At 38.1% G+C, this 16,103-nt stretch overlaps 1 protein-coding gene across 1 annotated transcript; it reads left to right on the forward strand.

Annotated features, from left to right (window-relative positions):
• The first annotated feature begins 283 nt into the window (after positions 1 to 283).
• Positions 284 to 7,819, forward strand: dpt (dermatopontin). Its single transcript, XM_056750678.1, has 4 exons — positions 284 to 713; positions 6,386 to 6,511; positions 6,704 to 6,811; positions 6,979 to 7,819. Exons 1-4 carry the CDS (start codon positions 424 to 426, stop codon positions 7,043 to 7,045), a joined length of 591 nt encoding a protein of 196 aa, XP_056606656.1. The 5' UTR covers positions 284 to 423; the 3' UTR covers positions 7,046 to 7,819.
• Positions 7,820 to 16,103: the final 8,284 nt, after the last annotated feature.

Raw genomic sequence — 16,103 nt, forward strand, 5'->3', positions numbered from 1 at the left:
ACTGTATATGGCTGCTAATAGTATTCTGACAACTTATCCCAACCTCTGACACAGTCTGTAAAAAACATACAGGTGATCCCTAAATGATTCCCAAGATTTTTTGACTCTTTTCACACAGTGTATTTTATGCCAGAGTAGTGCTTGGAACAAATGTTCACACTCAGAAATGCTATCTTCATTATATTAAACCGTTTACAATATGAGGAGTTTCTCTTTAAGACATCCCGTTTGGGGTCTACAGGACATTCATGGGAGGAGGCTAGTTACATACTCCTTAACAACATGAGAAAGATCAGTCTCGGATCATAACGGTTTGCTCATGTTCAAGCCTTGGATCGAGACACAGAACATCTGGTCAGCACATCTCAGAGAGCCTTGAGGACAGAGGAATCATTGAAAGGTTCCACAGTGTTTCACTTCAGGATGAACTCAGCTCATGTTCTGTTGGCTCTGTCCCTGCTGATGCTTTTCTCCAGAGACAACGCTCAGCATGGCTACCCGTATGACACAGGTGAAGAGTGGGTAAATACCTGGCGCCAGGGCTTTAACTTCCAGTGTCCCCATGGCGAGGTGTTGGTGGCCATCAGAAGTTACTTCAGTGCGAGTGAAGGCTCTGACCGCCGTTGGAACTTTGAGTGCCAGAGGACTCCCTATGGCTGGGGTGAACCCAGTGAGTGCTGGTGGGATGATATCAACAGAGGTGGGATGGAATGGTACGTGTGTTGAATGCGGGTGCTAGTGTGCTGTCCGTACTTGTGAAGGTGTGTGTGTAGTGTTATTTGAAACAATTCTGTCAAACTATTTGCAAAGTTCTGAAAACAATGAAAAGGGTGCAATTGTGCATGCAAGAAACAACCTAATATCAAGTGTGCAGCTGAGGTCAAAAGAAGGTTCTGTGCAATGCATTATTTGCTTTTTCTGGCAGTTTAGAAGCATCATCAATTTTTTTATCATGCTCTTTATACGATTTATAGTTGTGTGCAATGCATCATGTACTTTGGTTTTTGGACAGTTATTTGGGAAGATTTGTGTAAACAGCTTGCACATGCCTTTCTTTAATCCATGCCTGAAAACGTTAATTTCATGTTTAGGTTACACTAACTATATTTTAAGTGTCCTGTTTCTTATATGATTATACTCAGATGTGTGATGTTTAGAAGAATTCTTGACAAAACATAACTGCACTGTTTTCAGAGTTGAGCAATTGGTTGCTGTGGCAACATCACAATTATTTGTATGTCATTGGGAAAGCAGCTGAAACTTTTTCAAATTGGACTGATGAGAGACAGCAGATGTTTGGCCTCCAGGTCAACCGTTCTAAACCACAAACCTCATAAGAGATATAACGGCAACGTTTAAGTTTAAGAGCCTTGTGCAGTGCCAAAAGGAAACAAACTGCTTGTAACATATCTCATTCGTACCACCTGTGCTGCACATTTGTGAATCATGTATCATTAAGATATATCAAATTACTTCTTTTTAGATTTTTTATTTGTTGCAGTAGAGCCTGTATTTGGGATTTGTTGAAGGGTCTTGTTGAAGGGTCTTGTTTAATCCTTGTGTAGTTCAGATAATGTTCCAGAAACACAAAAGACATGATTTTGCATTTGTGCATTTGCATTTATTCACATGTCTATTACAATCCAAACTGTCAATCCATCCAACATCTGATACCATTCATCCCTATATAAGGGTCACAGGGAGAGCTTGAGACTTTTCCATTTTAGGCCAGGGAATTGTTTTATTTGTTTATAAATACAAACATGAATCACTGTAGATTTATCAAGTTTTCTTAGAAGTCCATTACGCCCCAACAGAATTCAGAAGGGTACAGCATAGTGGAGACTTATTTGACACTTAGGCCTATTGGTGAAATAGCAAAATGATGCATTACACCAAAGTCCATTTGCGGAAGTCGTGCCAGAAATGTTTGCAGCTCAGGGCAGCTACTTACGCAATAGCAAGACAACAGGCAGATATCACTAGAATCTCTGGCAAAAATCGGAAACTAAATAGCATATTTCCAATTATTAACTAAACTTGACATGAACTGTTCCACAACTTGGATTGCTAAGCTTGCATTGTGCAAAGATCACCCTTTTCGAACGACCATACTAAGCATTGCGTTTCTCTTCATTAATTGTAGAGGCAGTGTCGTCTTGTTAATATATATTATCTTTGATCTGTTATCTTTGATCATACCATCTTTTGTCTACATTTAAACACTCCCTGTAAAATATCTCTGGAGTATGAGATCATGTGTATTATGACTTGTCTTTGTAATGTCACCACTCAGCTGTAGGTGATGAAATAAAAAGTGAATGGTCGCAGGGTCTGAACGGATTAACAGTGTTCATTCCCCTCACTCCAGAACATCTTGGGCCCATCTATTTCTGACATGTTATTATTTCAAAGCATAAAAGCAACTATGCTTTTAGTGAACAGTCTTGCTGTCCAGGAGACTCACTCACTACTAGTGCCAGTGTTAAACATGTTTGTCCTTTAACAGATGTTTTTTATTTAAATGCATTTTTTTTATTATTCATAAAAACATATGTTGTAGTTCACATAAACTCAGAATCTGTCTGAAACATCCAATCTGGTATCTGTAGACTGCTATGCTCTCTCTCTCTCTCTCTCTCTCTCTCTCTCTCTCTCTCACACTCATAAATAAATATAGGCTAATGCTAATTTAAGTGAATGCTAACATAAAAATGACCTCAAAGCCTCTCAGCAGATGCAGTTCTGACTGTGGATTACAACTTTATCAACTTAAAATGAATGCATAAACTCTTCTTTCATTTTCGCCATGTTTACACAAAGACTTAGGACTAACTGCTTAGAGGAAAATCTGGCCATTTAAAGGCTTATGAGACTAGCATGAGCGGCATTAAACAGTGAAAGCTTTCTTGTTTCGGATAAATTCAGGAGGTTTGGTGGAAAAACAAGCTTGCTCTCAGGTACTAGCTGTGCTAACCGTTAACATGCAACACAAATGGTTGTTTGAGTTGAAGATATAACGTAAATATATCTGATCATATAAAGATTATAATCAACAGTGAGTATAATTTTATTTTACTCTTTGTTCAGATAATCATACTTAATTTGTGAAATTGAAAACTTGTATAATTTATGATGGATTCTCCTATTCTAAGATCTAGGCCTTTAAAGGTTCTGTGTGTCATTATTAATGGCATCTAGCAGTGAGGTTTCGAACATGCAAAGGGACCCACAGTGATAGAAAGATAGAAATAGCTCAAAGGTAACAAAACATAACACTTCTGTAACAAGATTCAAGATATGGAAGGAAGGAGGCGGGAACCGGCAAACGTTTAAACAGAAACAGCCAGCAGCCCCTCACGGACGACTGCCGGCAACACAAACATAAATATAAACTTAACATGTGTCCGGGCCCGGTCCTCTCTCTTTGACGGTCCTGTCGCTCGTTCTCTTATATGCTCCCAATCTCCTACGTGATTCGAGCCCGGTGTGCGCACAGCTGGCGCTCATTCACAATTACTCATCGGTCTCGAACCACGGTCTTGCACCGCCTACTCCACTACATACCCCCATCACCCCTCACAGGCCGGTGGGTACCCCCGAGACTGTGCATGCTCCCTCCCCCTCCCTCGGGGGGGATTGGGTGGGGGGTATGCAGCGACGAGACGAGACAACGGAGACGGGAGCCCTCGGAGCGACTGGAAAGAGAGAGGGGAGGGAGAAAAAAAAAAAAAATAGTCCAGTTCCCTGACATGCTGCCGCTCGTTCCTCAACCAGCCGGAGTACTCTCCTTCGCGATGCCTTGCGTTGGCCTGGGGCTTCGGTGGCCTGGCGGTGGCTCCTCCTTTATCTGGGAGTCGGGGCGGGTTCCCCGTCCCCTGCTCCTCCCCCTTGGGCGGACGGACGCAGGCTCCGGCCTCTGGCAGGCGGTGGCCGCACTCCCGCCCCCTGCTCCTCCCCCTCGGGGGACGGACACAGGCGCCGGCATCTGGCGGATGGTGGCAACTCCCCCTCTCCCGCTTGGACGAAAGCCACCCCACCTCGACCCAGGGGCGCAGCAGCAAAGGTCGCCGTACCACCGAAGCTTTGACGGTGGCTGTACTGTGCACTTCCGTTTCCCCAGAGCCACCGCTTCGGGCAACTTCGTTATGTAATGTCTTTATACACCTCTGAAGATATAGTTATGTAGAGTATGTTATATTGCATTTCTGTCAATATCCTCCAAAAAACTACACACTGGTCCTTTAAATGTGACTTTTAAAAAACAAAGAACAAAAGAGACTTATCTGACAATACTGTATCCTGCATCTAGACTCAGAACCACAGGACCGTGAATGTTTGCCCAAAATGGTTTGAACTGAAATTGATTTACAGCCATCTCATCATTTTTCCTCAACCATAAGGATAAAATGACAGTTGCTTCATTTCTTTAAATGTTTGGAAAGTGATAACATCGTAAATGTCTCAGACACTATTTTTGTTTCAGTGCTGTTTGGCTCAGGTTCTTCATATCATGTCCAGAAAGACATTTCTTTACGCCAAACACTTAAGACCACTTTGTGACTTCCTGACAAAAGTATAGCCTTATTTGTCCGCTTCTCCAGCTTGTTAGAACAGGAAAAGTCTGGTTGCTGGAATCAGTCTCATAGGGCGTAAGCAACAGTGCCAAAGGACCATTCAATGTTCCACCAAGCTCCCCCCACCTTTAAGAGCATTGGGGGGAGATTTTCCAGTGGGTTAATTGGACTCAGCATAGTTTTCCCTGATCTACTGCCCACTTTGGGAAATCTCAGCCAGAGCGAGTGACCTCAGCCCCCTGCTGTCTGTTGTAGACTTTCAGTCAACTTTATGTTAGTCACTGGGAAATTATATTTGAGAAGTCATACAATGCAATCCTAATTCAAGAAAGAAAAGAAGTAGAGAAAAACATAAGGCTCAGTTTGAATACTCTCTACATCCCATCTTGACATCATTGACTTCAGGCAAATCTTCTGTTCTCCCACCCTCTTCACATTATAAGAACAGTGATTTTTATTTGCACTATGAAGTAGATGCCATTCCATTGGGAGAATGTCTTGGCCTATTTGCTATTGGTGGAACAGTTGCCCATGGCGTTAGGGTTGCTAGGACAACTGTCTGGCGCCACTGGTGGCTAGAGAGCAACGCAGAGCTTCTCGCGTTTTTGTTGTGATGACAACTGTTTGTATAGGTCATAAACAAGCGTACAAAACCCATATTTAGAGAAAAACAAAAAACAACAACCTTATAGCAGCCAACTCGGGGGTGATATTTTGATGGCATCACTTCCAAATATGGAGAAACAATTGTTGGGTACAGTAAACCGAGAAAATGTCCATGTTGGTTGGCAACCCATCATGGTTAAGTTGATAATTTCTTCTAACTATAGTTTAGGTAAACCAATTTATTGAAAAAATAATGCACAACTTGATTTTGCACAATGATCATTTTAAAACGGCAATCTGTAAAAAATCTGAACAAAAACCTGTTGTTGAGCTAGTGATTGTGTGATCTGTTTTTTAATTGTCTCAATATCTTAACCTAAACCTCAAAAGTAAGCTAATAAAAAATGTTTTATACAGTTAGCTGTTGGGATATGATTTTACAGAAAAATTCAGTTTGATATTATTTGACTTTAATAAAGAACATAAGTTAACGTTAACCTGCAATTATAGGTTTCAAACAGAGATGGCGATAGAGAGGAAAAAGTTACAATTAAAGTTGGAGCTACATTAAAATAACATTTAAAATATTTGACATTAACAATGTCTAGATTGTTAGAGTTTTTTAGTTAAGTTGGTTATTTTCTACCTTCACTGTAAACTGCAAAAATTTCTCCCTACAAAGATAAATAACTAACTTGAACATAGAATTTTCAGTTATCAAATTATTTTTGCTGTCGCAGTGGCAATATCAGCTGCTTTGTTAAAAAAAGGATTAAAGCTGAAATTCAACCTGAATGATGATGACATACCTGAATAATACATGATGACAAAAGCCTTGGCTCGCTAGAAACCATGTCAGTTATAAAGCATTTTCACCCTAAAATGGAAGCCGCGCTGTTTCCCAAAAAGCAGAGTTTCACCTTTTGGTGTTCTATACTCTTTGCTTTAACTCTTCCTGTGGACGTAGAACAGAATGGCACAGGTTTCTTTCACTGTTTCCGTATAAACAGGAAGATACTCACCATACAAGGTCAACAGCTAAAGGCAGACACATCTCACATCACGTCACATGACAATGACTCCTCTAAATACATTAATATTCAAAAGCTTGGTTGTGAATGACTCATTCATTCAACAAATACCAAACATAAATAGTTCAGTATTTTTTCTCTATTTGAAAACTAAATTTCTACTGTCTACAGGTCCTCCGTTTGCACTAGCAATGGGCTAGTTGCTGGCGTGCAAAGTCAGTATTTTGAAGCGGTTTTGGATCGGGAATGGCAGTTCTACTGCTGTCGATATGGCCGCAGATGCCCATATACCTGCTGGTGAGTTGTTGTGCATAAACACATGCACCCTAAGGACCCAGTATTATTTAATATTGAAACGACATATTAATCACTGGTATCAAGTGCATTCTGATTATTAGGTTTAAACTGGATTACAATTACTGTTCATGAGGAGATTTGTCTTGTGAGTGACATCTTTCCTTTAATTGGGTTCTTGTGATTTATTAACAGGAAGACGCCTGATGTCCCAGAGTACCACACGGAAGAAGGGGAGATGGTAATCCCCAGTTATGGCTACTTTATCAGAGGGGCTCAAACCACCTTCAGTGGCGTTATGAGGTATGTATGAGCCATCTATCTTCGGTTCCATTCATGCCTGAGTTTGTGATCCTCATGTATTATTATAAATAAAAAACACATTTTATTTAAATTTCATGCATAACTGTTTGCTTAATAAATGCTTAAGCTCCTTAAATGGTCACCAGTTTGTTTTGCATGCTTTACAGGGATCGGCAGTGGAAGTACATCTTGTGCCGAATGACCGAATTTGATTGTGAATTTGAAAATTTCTAGTTTGCAATTTTAGTAAATATTCTTGTTGACATGTGAACACAAATAGGCACACAAATCGCCCCAAGAACACTTATTTAGCTTACTAACCTGTTTGAAGTAAAAATGGCTTTTTCTTCTTATTGTAACCCTAAAAATTACTTTTGTTGGCACCATCTAATGTAGTCTGATTAGTTTATTTTATAACTTTCATGGTACCTGATAAAACAAAAATATTGTAGAAAGATAATATATCCTTAGATTTACCTTAACTTTAAAAAAATTTTTTTTTACAGTTTTTTAATATCGTAAAACATTCCAATTACAGAAAAAGACTGGAAAAAATATTACTAACATGCAATTTTACGTTTTTTTTTCTGGTGCCCCAACTGTCAGAAAATTTCAGTTTTTTATGGGACTCTTCTACAGTGTTGCTTTGGCTTTACAACAATTTCTGTCTGCATGGATCCGTAATAATGTTTGTTCCAATTTCTATAATAATCATGTCTGTGTATCATTTTTAGATATTTTATTTTTTGGATATTTTAATTTACAAAATAACATTTTTTGAACATATACTGTTTTATCATGAATAAATTGCACTTAAATGTTATTCACCCACGTTATAAAAAGCTGCATGATGGTGAAAATATTTTGCACAATTATTTGATTCCAACAAATCATTTTGGAATGGTTCTTGTTTGAGACCCATATAAAAAAACACTCAGATGGAGCCATGGGAAAATCTGAATCATCTGGATAAAATGGTAGAACTAATAAATCCCTTCTCTCGTGGTTTTCAAGCGTGTTTTTTCTGAATTGTGCAACACTTAACAGAGGAGGCTGTTTACCTCTTCATTTTTCCGCATCTGTTTTCTGCTATTCTAAAACCAGTACGTTTTCTCAGAGGCATTTGTGGCATTTCTGATCTGCTCTTTGTATGTAAAAGTGTACAGATGAGGTATAAAGATAAAGGTATAAATGCTAAATACAATACTGTGTTGTTCTGTGCTACAAAAAGGCATGAAAAATGAGAAAACATGTTCGCGTTTGGGTGTGTCTTTCTCAACAAGTGGGAGAATTCTAGATAATTATAGATAAGGGTGGTTGGGTTTTGTGTACACGAGGAACTTTTAACAGAGCAGCGAACACAATAATGAGTTGCTGTTGTAAACAACGGGTTGTCTATTGACATCAGCCTGGATCTTGCCGTGCATCTCTATATTTTGTCAGTTACTGATTGTAGTGATTTTGGACCACATTATTTGTTTTATTATTATTTAAATAATATCGTTTTTTATCATTATTTAAATTAAATATCATTTTTAATATCCAGTCCATCTGCACAGTCATGCACATTTTGCTTCCCTTTAGTTCTCCATAGTGTGCTTTGGTATTTTTAGCCATTTGAATAAGCACCAGGCACAACAAGATAAACTGCTCTTATTACATATATATCATATTATGTAATGTGTATTGCACAAAAATCTGAATGAAGCCCACACAAAATGTGCATTAGAAGTCAACATGGTTTAAAATTTCCCCAAAAAATTACATTCCTGATCGGTGATAAAGGTTAGGGAGAGGGCCACTGACACCAGCATTCCCTTTGCTGCCTACTGAGCAGACGGTTGGGAGTAAGCCAGTGGCTCTAAACACTGTTTATTTATGGCAGCTGCCGACTTGAGGCATTGAGCCAAGCATAACAAAATGACACGGCTGTCCCCAAGTCAAGTATGGCGGCAGTCGACACTCGGTCAGCTACCCTAGACTTACTGTGCACTTCTACTGGAACAATCCACCGAAAATGGTTTACTATAGGTCAGGCTACCCTTTCATTCAGTCTGGTGCACTTTTCTTTGCACCTTCATTGCGAGTTTTAATTACACAGTGTTACACATATGTTTGTATTATCAATAGCCAAATTCTGTCTGAATGGCAATGTTGTAATTATGGTTGTTTGCAGCAACAAGAATAAAACTGTCCAGAACTGTAATGGACTTTAGAACTTGTGCATAACTGTAATTATGAGATAAATACAATGAGACGGCACAAAAAAAGCTGGAGAAAATAGACAGATGCTAAATCCAGTGAAAGCTCTGAAGAATGATTGACTATGAGTTAGCCAAAGAGGTAGCTTACATTGAGAGTATTTGATGTGTGTACAGTAAATCAAACTGTGAAAATTATGAATAGATTCTATACTTTTCTGAACCAAAAAGAAGATATTATCCTTCCGTTTATTATATCATAAAATGCTTTCCGTGGAAAAAAAAAATTGTGCCAATAAGGCCACATCCATATGAAGCCGTAGAATTCTTTATCCTTTTCATGGCTGCTAAACCGACTCAAAACGAAGTAGTAAAAACGGCAAATCAGTATGTGGCACTCTTATTCTGCCACAACGATACACTGAAAACTGAGAAGAAGATTTGGAGCATCTGCATAAAGTGTGCGCGCTGGGGTGATGACATCACACAACCACACTATATACACGAAAATGCAAGGGTGGCATCTTCAGATTGATCCACTCTTGGACGAAACGTAGATACGATACAAAATCTTTAAGTATAAAGCTTATCGCCTCTCCTTGTGGATGGCGTCTAAATCTATCTTGACTGCCATAGTAGAACTGAATGCTTTCCTACATTCGTTTTTTAACAGAATGTTTAACAGAACAAAGATTTTTTTCCTACTGTGGTAGTCAATGGTGGCCAAGAACTGTTTGGTTAAAAGCACTCTTCTAAACATCTTTCTCTGTGTTCATCATTTTTTTATATCAGCATAAAAATTGAAACATTTATCTAAAGATAGGACAGGTGTTTAGCTGCTACTGCACTTTTGCGACAGCATCTAGGTTTGAACCAAAAATTACTTTGAACTACAACGTATTATTTCTCTGTGTTGTTTAGCAAGACAAAAAACAAAACCTTTACGACTGAAGAGAACAAAAAATTCCGCTGTGGTATAGGTCAGTATAAATAAAACCATCCCCATGTTTCTCAGGAGTATATATCTTCTTACAACTCTGTCAGGCTGTTATCTATTAAAAATACTATACCCCTAACCACTTCAATGTGTGAGCACTTGTGTAAACATAGAGACTCCAAAAGTATAAGTGGCTTTAATTCCCATGTTTTGACAATAACTATTTTGGCTAAGGATGGAGGGACAACCAGCCCTGTGGTGAGAATTAAAGGAGGACCCTAAAATGTCCTCTGTGGTAAAGTCTAAGCAAGAAGATTCACACCGATAAACATTAGTGAAGTTAAACACCTCCCTCAGTAGTGCAATAATCATGTTTCACTTAAAATGACAACTATAACATTGTTTAGATACACCGGACCCTTATAATTAACCTTTGAAAACCTCTGCGACCTCTTTCATGGCCTCTGTGGTTGACAGTGGGAGCGAGCTGGAGATCTGATTCTTTCTTGTTAATGGTTCTAGAGCATTTTCGTTACAACCCAGTACAGGTAACCTGATTCTGCTGACCTTACATACTTTAGTCTACGCCTGCATCATCCCTTCTATTTCCTCATATCTGCTGGCCTCCCTCCTCCATTGTTCTTTGTGTCCAGTTAGCAGTACCGGAAAGGTGAAAGCAGAATCCTATCTAACAATGTTTAATTTCCAAGCTGTCATCATGTATTCATTGCCTTATGCTTCTGTGTAAAACAAGGATACATACTGAGGACAAAAGAACACAGGCCCAGTGACCTCTACAATTCAAGGTTAACCTGACATAAATTGTCATCATTTCTCTGGTATTTTCTGTATCTGTGTGTTAACTGGAAACTGTTTATTTAAAGGAATAGTTAACCCAAAAATGAAACTTTTTCTTCAACAAAACACGAAAAAAGATATTTATTCCCCTTGACTTCCATTGTGAGAACACATTTCTCAGAATATCTTCTTTGGCCACAGTAAAATAAATCGTATACAGGATTTGAATGACATAAGGATGACAAAATTTAAATTTTTCATTAAATGTCTCTTTACGAGGTTAGTTTATCCTAATATAATTTCTTTCAATTTATTCACCCTCATGTTTAAGACCTATGTGTGACCCTTTTTTCCATGAAAAACAAAAGAAGATGGTTTGATCTCAATGGTTTTATGTTTTATTGTTTGCTCACCAACATTCTTCAAAATATTGTATTTTTCTTTTGTGTTCTGCAGAAGAAAGTCATACAGATTTAGAATGGGATGAGGCTAAGTAAATAATGCAATCATTTCTGTTGAACTGTTCCTTTAAGGATATATTTTTTTATGAAATTTGACCATTTACTTTTTATTCAAATGGTCAAGTGGATTAAGTTAAATTGTAACTTCAATAAAACCACAATGTACTATATAAAACATAATTCCTAAAAAGGAGTTTTGCACTCCAAGGTGCATCACAAGAGTAGGCAGTGCTACAGGTGACCGAACCAATTCTAAGAAATCTTTACAGAATTCTTTTCATCATAACTGCATGCCTGGAAACACTGGGCAAACAATTATCAATCCTTAAGAAATTACTTTCTCCTTGAATTCAAGGTTACTTTCCACGATTGGTGTATTAAAATTGTATTGCAGCATATGCTTTAAAGAGTACAAATACTGAGTATAAGAACGGATGTTGGTTTCAGCTAGATAACGCTTTGCATTTCAATAGGCTGTTTCCAAACAGGTGCTTTTTGAACGTTTTATTCACCATCTCATCTAAGCACAGTCAGGATTAGGTCACAGCCTGCTGGTGCATTCTGGGAAACAGAGAGGCCCCGGGTTCTAAGATGAACCGTTGGCGCCTGTACACACTCACTGTGATTTGAGAGTCATCTGACAAAGGGCTTATTATTAGGGGCCGTATTGTGTAATGGTGACTGCATGGTTGCTAGATTCAAGGGCATGAATCACAGGTTTAATGCATGCGATGGCACAGCCTAATGGGATGCTGTGACCAGCCCCCAACTAATTCTCCTAACCCTGGTTTAGGTACTGTGACACCAGAATAAATGGAGACCTTTCCTGCTTTGTTTCTACTGTCTGGTCAATATTTATCATTTATTCCATGATGCTTTTAGGTTTTAAATAGCATTCCGAAGTGTAATGTAAGTGATATAATAAACAATGTTCGTCACAGATAAACAATCCCTAGACATTTTTGACTCACTGTCAGACATAAATGAGTCCCTGAGGTTTTGTAGGATCTGCTGTATGTGTTAGGTGAGAGTTGACAGTGAAGTCTATGGAAACAGTGGCAGTACTTTGATCCTGTGGCACTATTAAAACTCCACTCTCAAGGCCTGGGAGTCTATGACTGGCTTGCGTAATGGAGTGAGGGGGGATTTCAGGGTGTTACACTTGGCTGTGGGCCCATGGAGAGACGTCTTGATTTTCCCACCATGCTTAGATTATCTCTGTTCTTTTACCCACTATAACTGTTTCACAGTATATATTTAATACATTTATATTAAATCAATTAATAAACATATATATAACATACTTCAAACATATTCAAACATGGTGAATTCCATGCAAGTGGACCCACTGTGCAGATAGAAACAGCTCATTCTAAGGTAAAAAAAAAACATAACACATCATTATGTAAGGTCTTTATACACCTCAGAAGACATACGTAGTTATGCACATTGTATTGCATTTCTGTCAATAGATCCTCCAAAAAATTACACACTGGACCTTTGATACAATGCATTATATTAACCATTATATTCCCATGTATTTTGTTTCATAAGGAATACGGTTTTATTTACATACATTTTCATTTACAGACAGGACATAAAATATGTGTTTATAACATTTATATTTAACAATGTATATTTTAACTTAATTTCATATATTTACCTCAAAAAAGTTTGGTTCAAATGTACATACTGGTTTATAATGGGACTTTAGAGTCAATACTTTAGTCACCATAGTAGTTGTTCTCCAATTATTACAAAGTCTATTAAATGACTGTAAATGTTTAGGTTTTTTGTAATAGTTTATCAATTATTTATTAGATTACACTTTACAGAGCTTCATGCTAAAACCGCTTGTAAATGTCAATTGGCCATACACATGAGTAGAACTTTGCAGAAATGCTGTTTGCATTCAACTCAAAATCAGACAGGAAATGTACATTAAATGCAAAGATCAAAAATTACTGATTTATGTTAATGTAAAAAAATATCTGTTTGGTTGAATATATCACAGGCACGCTTCTAGAAGGTCTTGCCCATGTTTCAAGGTTATACTTAAAGGCTCATAAACTTCTGGTGCCTCTGGGATTTTTCCAGCAGTACAGAAAGTCACCTTGAAGCATGCATCGTCCTCTCATGGACGCAGCTGAAACAGGGCACTTGTCTATGGAAGGACATTCCATTCTTCTGAATGCTTTTGAACGATGAAAAGCTCACCTGACCTTTTTAGTCTTATGTAACCCTGTAATTACAAGTCACTATAAAAGACACAAATGGATTTATTGTTTAAATCAATAATAAAAAGTGGAGTAGCTTTCTTGTATTGTCAGAAATAATGATGTGCAAAAAAATCAGTGAGGAAGTTATGAGTCAAGGACTTTGACATTTTGACATAAATAAGCAGCATTATTGGGAACGTCCAGTAACATATGCAGTTGGATGTGTTGATTCAAGACTTTCCACGTGTCTCTGTGATGCAATGAAAATGTTGCCTTCCAGTCAGACCTATAAGAACCCTTGTATCCTTTCACTTCCTCACAGGAAAATCAAGACAAAAAAAAAACGAATCATCATCTATTGTGCCTTGGGGTAATGAAGATGACATGCTGTCTAGATTAGAACAAAACCAAATCCCACATGAGATCTTTTCAATGCTTCAATAACATTTTTCTGCAGAACACAAAAGAAGATATTTGAAGAATGTTGGTAACCAAACAACATTGGACGCCATTGACTTCCATTGTATGAACACACAACCACTGAGTATGTTCCACAGTGGAAACGTCATATACAAGTTTTGAACAACATGAAAACTTTCCTACAGGCCGAGTGTGTTCCCTTTAGATATTTGCATACTTTCTCTTGAGTTGTGTCTTTCAGTAAGACGTTAGTTATTATTATACTGAAGCAATAGAACTATTAATGAAACTTTCTTTTTCTCTGGCTTCCGCAAATCCATTCATTCATCACAGTGTCTCTAATTTGTGTTTATTCCAGCACTTCTCTGGCATCATGCCATCTCTGTTGGCTAGTGGAGACTGTGCTGCAATGTTAAGCCCTAAATATAAAAGACTGAGTCTGATCCTGGCAAACCAGTTCATTCTAGTAAAAGGAACCGTTAGTCACCTACCCGGTATTTATTGCTAGCTGCCCCATTTAACTGCACTATAAACAAGCAAACAGCACTGTGGCATCTGCTAATTTAGCCATACAATTTCCCACAGTGCATCATTGATGCATTGCTTTCTACCATGACAATCATGAAAAAAAATAGCGCCCCTGCATAAACAGAATATTTTGATATACAGGTTTTGAGATCAAACCTAATTATTAAACCTGGATTAGATTAACAATATTATACAAATGCAAACACTTATTCTTTAATCAATTTTATTTCAATGTCAATAAAGGGCAGGCCTGTTAATTTAACATTTACCACTGAGGAACTTGTGATACATCACATCAGTTTCAGTCAGAAAAGAGATCTGCTAACAGATTCCACTGTTTTGTGAACCCACAAGTATATTTTGGGTCTGAGAAATACAAACAAATACTTTCCCAGCTCAATTATTGTTCATTTATGGACGGAGGAACAAAGACAATACTGTTCTTTAAGAGAACATAGAGGACATACCTAAATGTGATGAAAGGGCTTGTTCCATAGTTAAAAGCATGTTTTCTGTTACTATCCTTTTTTAAAGGGAATTATAACACAGCATAAACAGAATCCCTTAAAGAAATAGTTCACCTTAAATATTCTGTCATCATTTACTCATTTTTTACCTGTGTGATTTTCTTTCGTCTCCAAAACACATAAGAAGATATTTTAAAGATTGCGTTTCACAAGCAGTTTCTGACAATCTCATATTAATCTTGAGTGCCTATACAGTTACATTGCATAAATCGTATCTTCGAAGAGTATTTAATTTGGTCAAATTAATAAAAGAGAGATACAGCTGTACGATTATTTCCGGAAAAGCACGAGCTGCTAGAGGTGGGACAAGTGGGGAGAGTGGGATGGAACCACAGCACAAGCAAGCAACACATCATCACATTAATCCCTTCGTGTTTTATACATTATGCACGTACATGCTGATTGCCAAGAAAACACAGACGTATGATTTAGTTTGACTTACCCTTAGTTCATGTCCGGCATCTTTCAGCACTGGGACTGGGCCATCTATCAGTTTCAAACCATCTCCAAATCAAGCGTTATATCCAGCATTTATACAACATCCTTCACTGAAATGCTGTGGACAAAGAGACACACCTAAACTTCACAATCGCAAGAGTAACGAGCTGCAGCGCAGCCCATCTTGACGCAGCACAGATAACCTTGATGGTAAGCGGGTCTCGCTCGTCAGTTGGCTCGTGAGGAAAGGCTCTTTCCTTTGCCTTGCGGTGCTTCTCGGGGAGAACAGCCTATTAAAGGAATATCTCTGAAAGTTTTTGATTATTCTGGATTCCTGTGCCGTCACAGGGATCCAGAATTATAAAAAAACTTTCAGAAACAAATTGGAGTGCTGGGGGAGTTAACCGAGTACAGAAATACTATGTCATATGTCCAACTCGTTTTTTAACAAGTTTAACAGTGTAAAGAAGTCAGAATGCATGACACCCGACCTGTAGCCTGTTAACTGTCTGTCACCCGTGCCATATACGGGACACCTAAGTTTGCGTCAATATTGTGCATGTAATTTCTAATCGAATCATGACAAACTATATATAATTTGAAAGGTCTAAGTTGATGTTTGTGATGCTGATGTAAAGACAAATTTTGAGTGTACTAAAGCTATACATGGATTTTATAATATAATCACTATTCAGTGACAGTCTATACTCTAGACATCCCTTTTTCAGTCACAATAAAGTCATAGGCTCCTCAGGGGCCTACA

This window comes from Triplophysa dalaica, chromosome 6 (genome assembly GCF_015846415.1).
Source record: "Triplophysa dalaica isolate WHDGS20190420 chromosome 6, ASM1584641v1, whole genome shotgun sequence".
Taxonomy (NCBI): Eukaryota; Metazoa; Chordata; class Actinopteri; order Cypriniformes; family Nemacheilidae; genus Triplophysa; species Triplophysa dalaica.

Bases quoted from the DNA above. Each gene is read 5' to 3' on its own strand.
- dpt (XM_056750678.1), top strand. From the start codon at position 424: ATGAACTCAGCTCATGTTCTGTTGGCTCTGTCCCTGCTGATGCTTTTC. The intron at 6,512-6,703 runs GTGAGTTGTTGT...ATTTATTAACAG, and splicing joins AGATGCCCATATACCTGCTG to GAAGACGCCTGATGTCCCAG. The intron at 6,812-6,978 runs GTATGTATGAGC...CATGCTTTACAG, and splicing joins ACCTTCAGTGGCGTTATGAG to GGATCGGCAGTGGAAGTACA.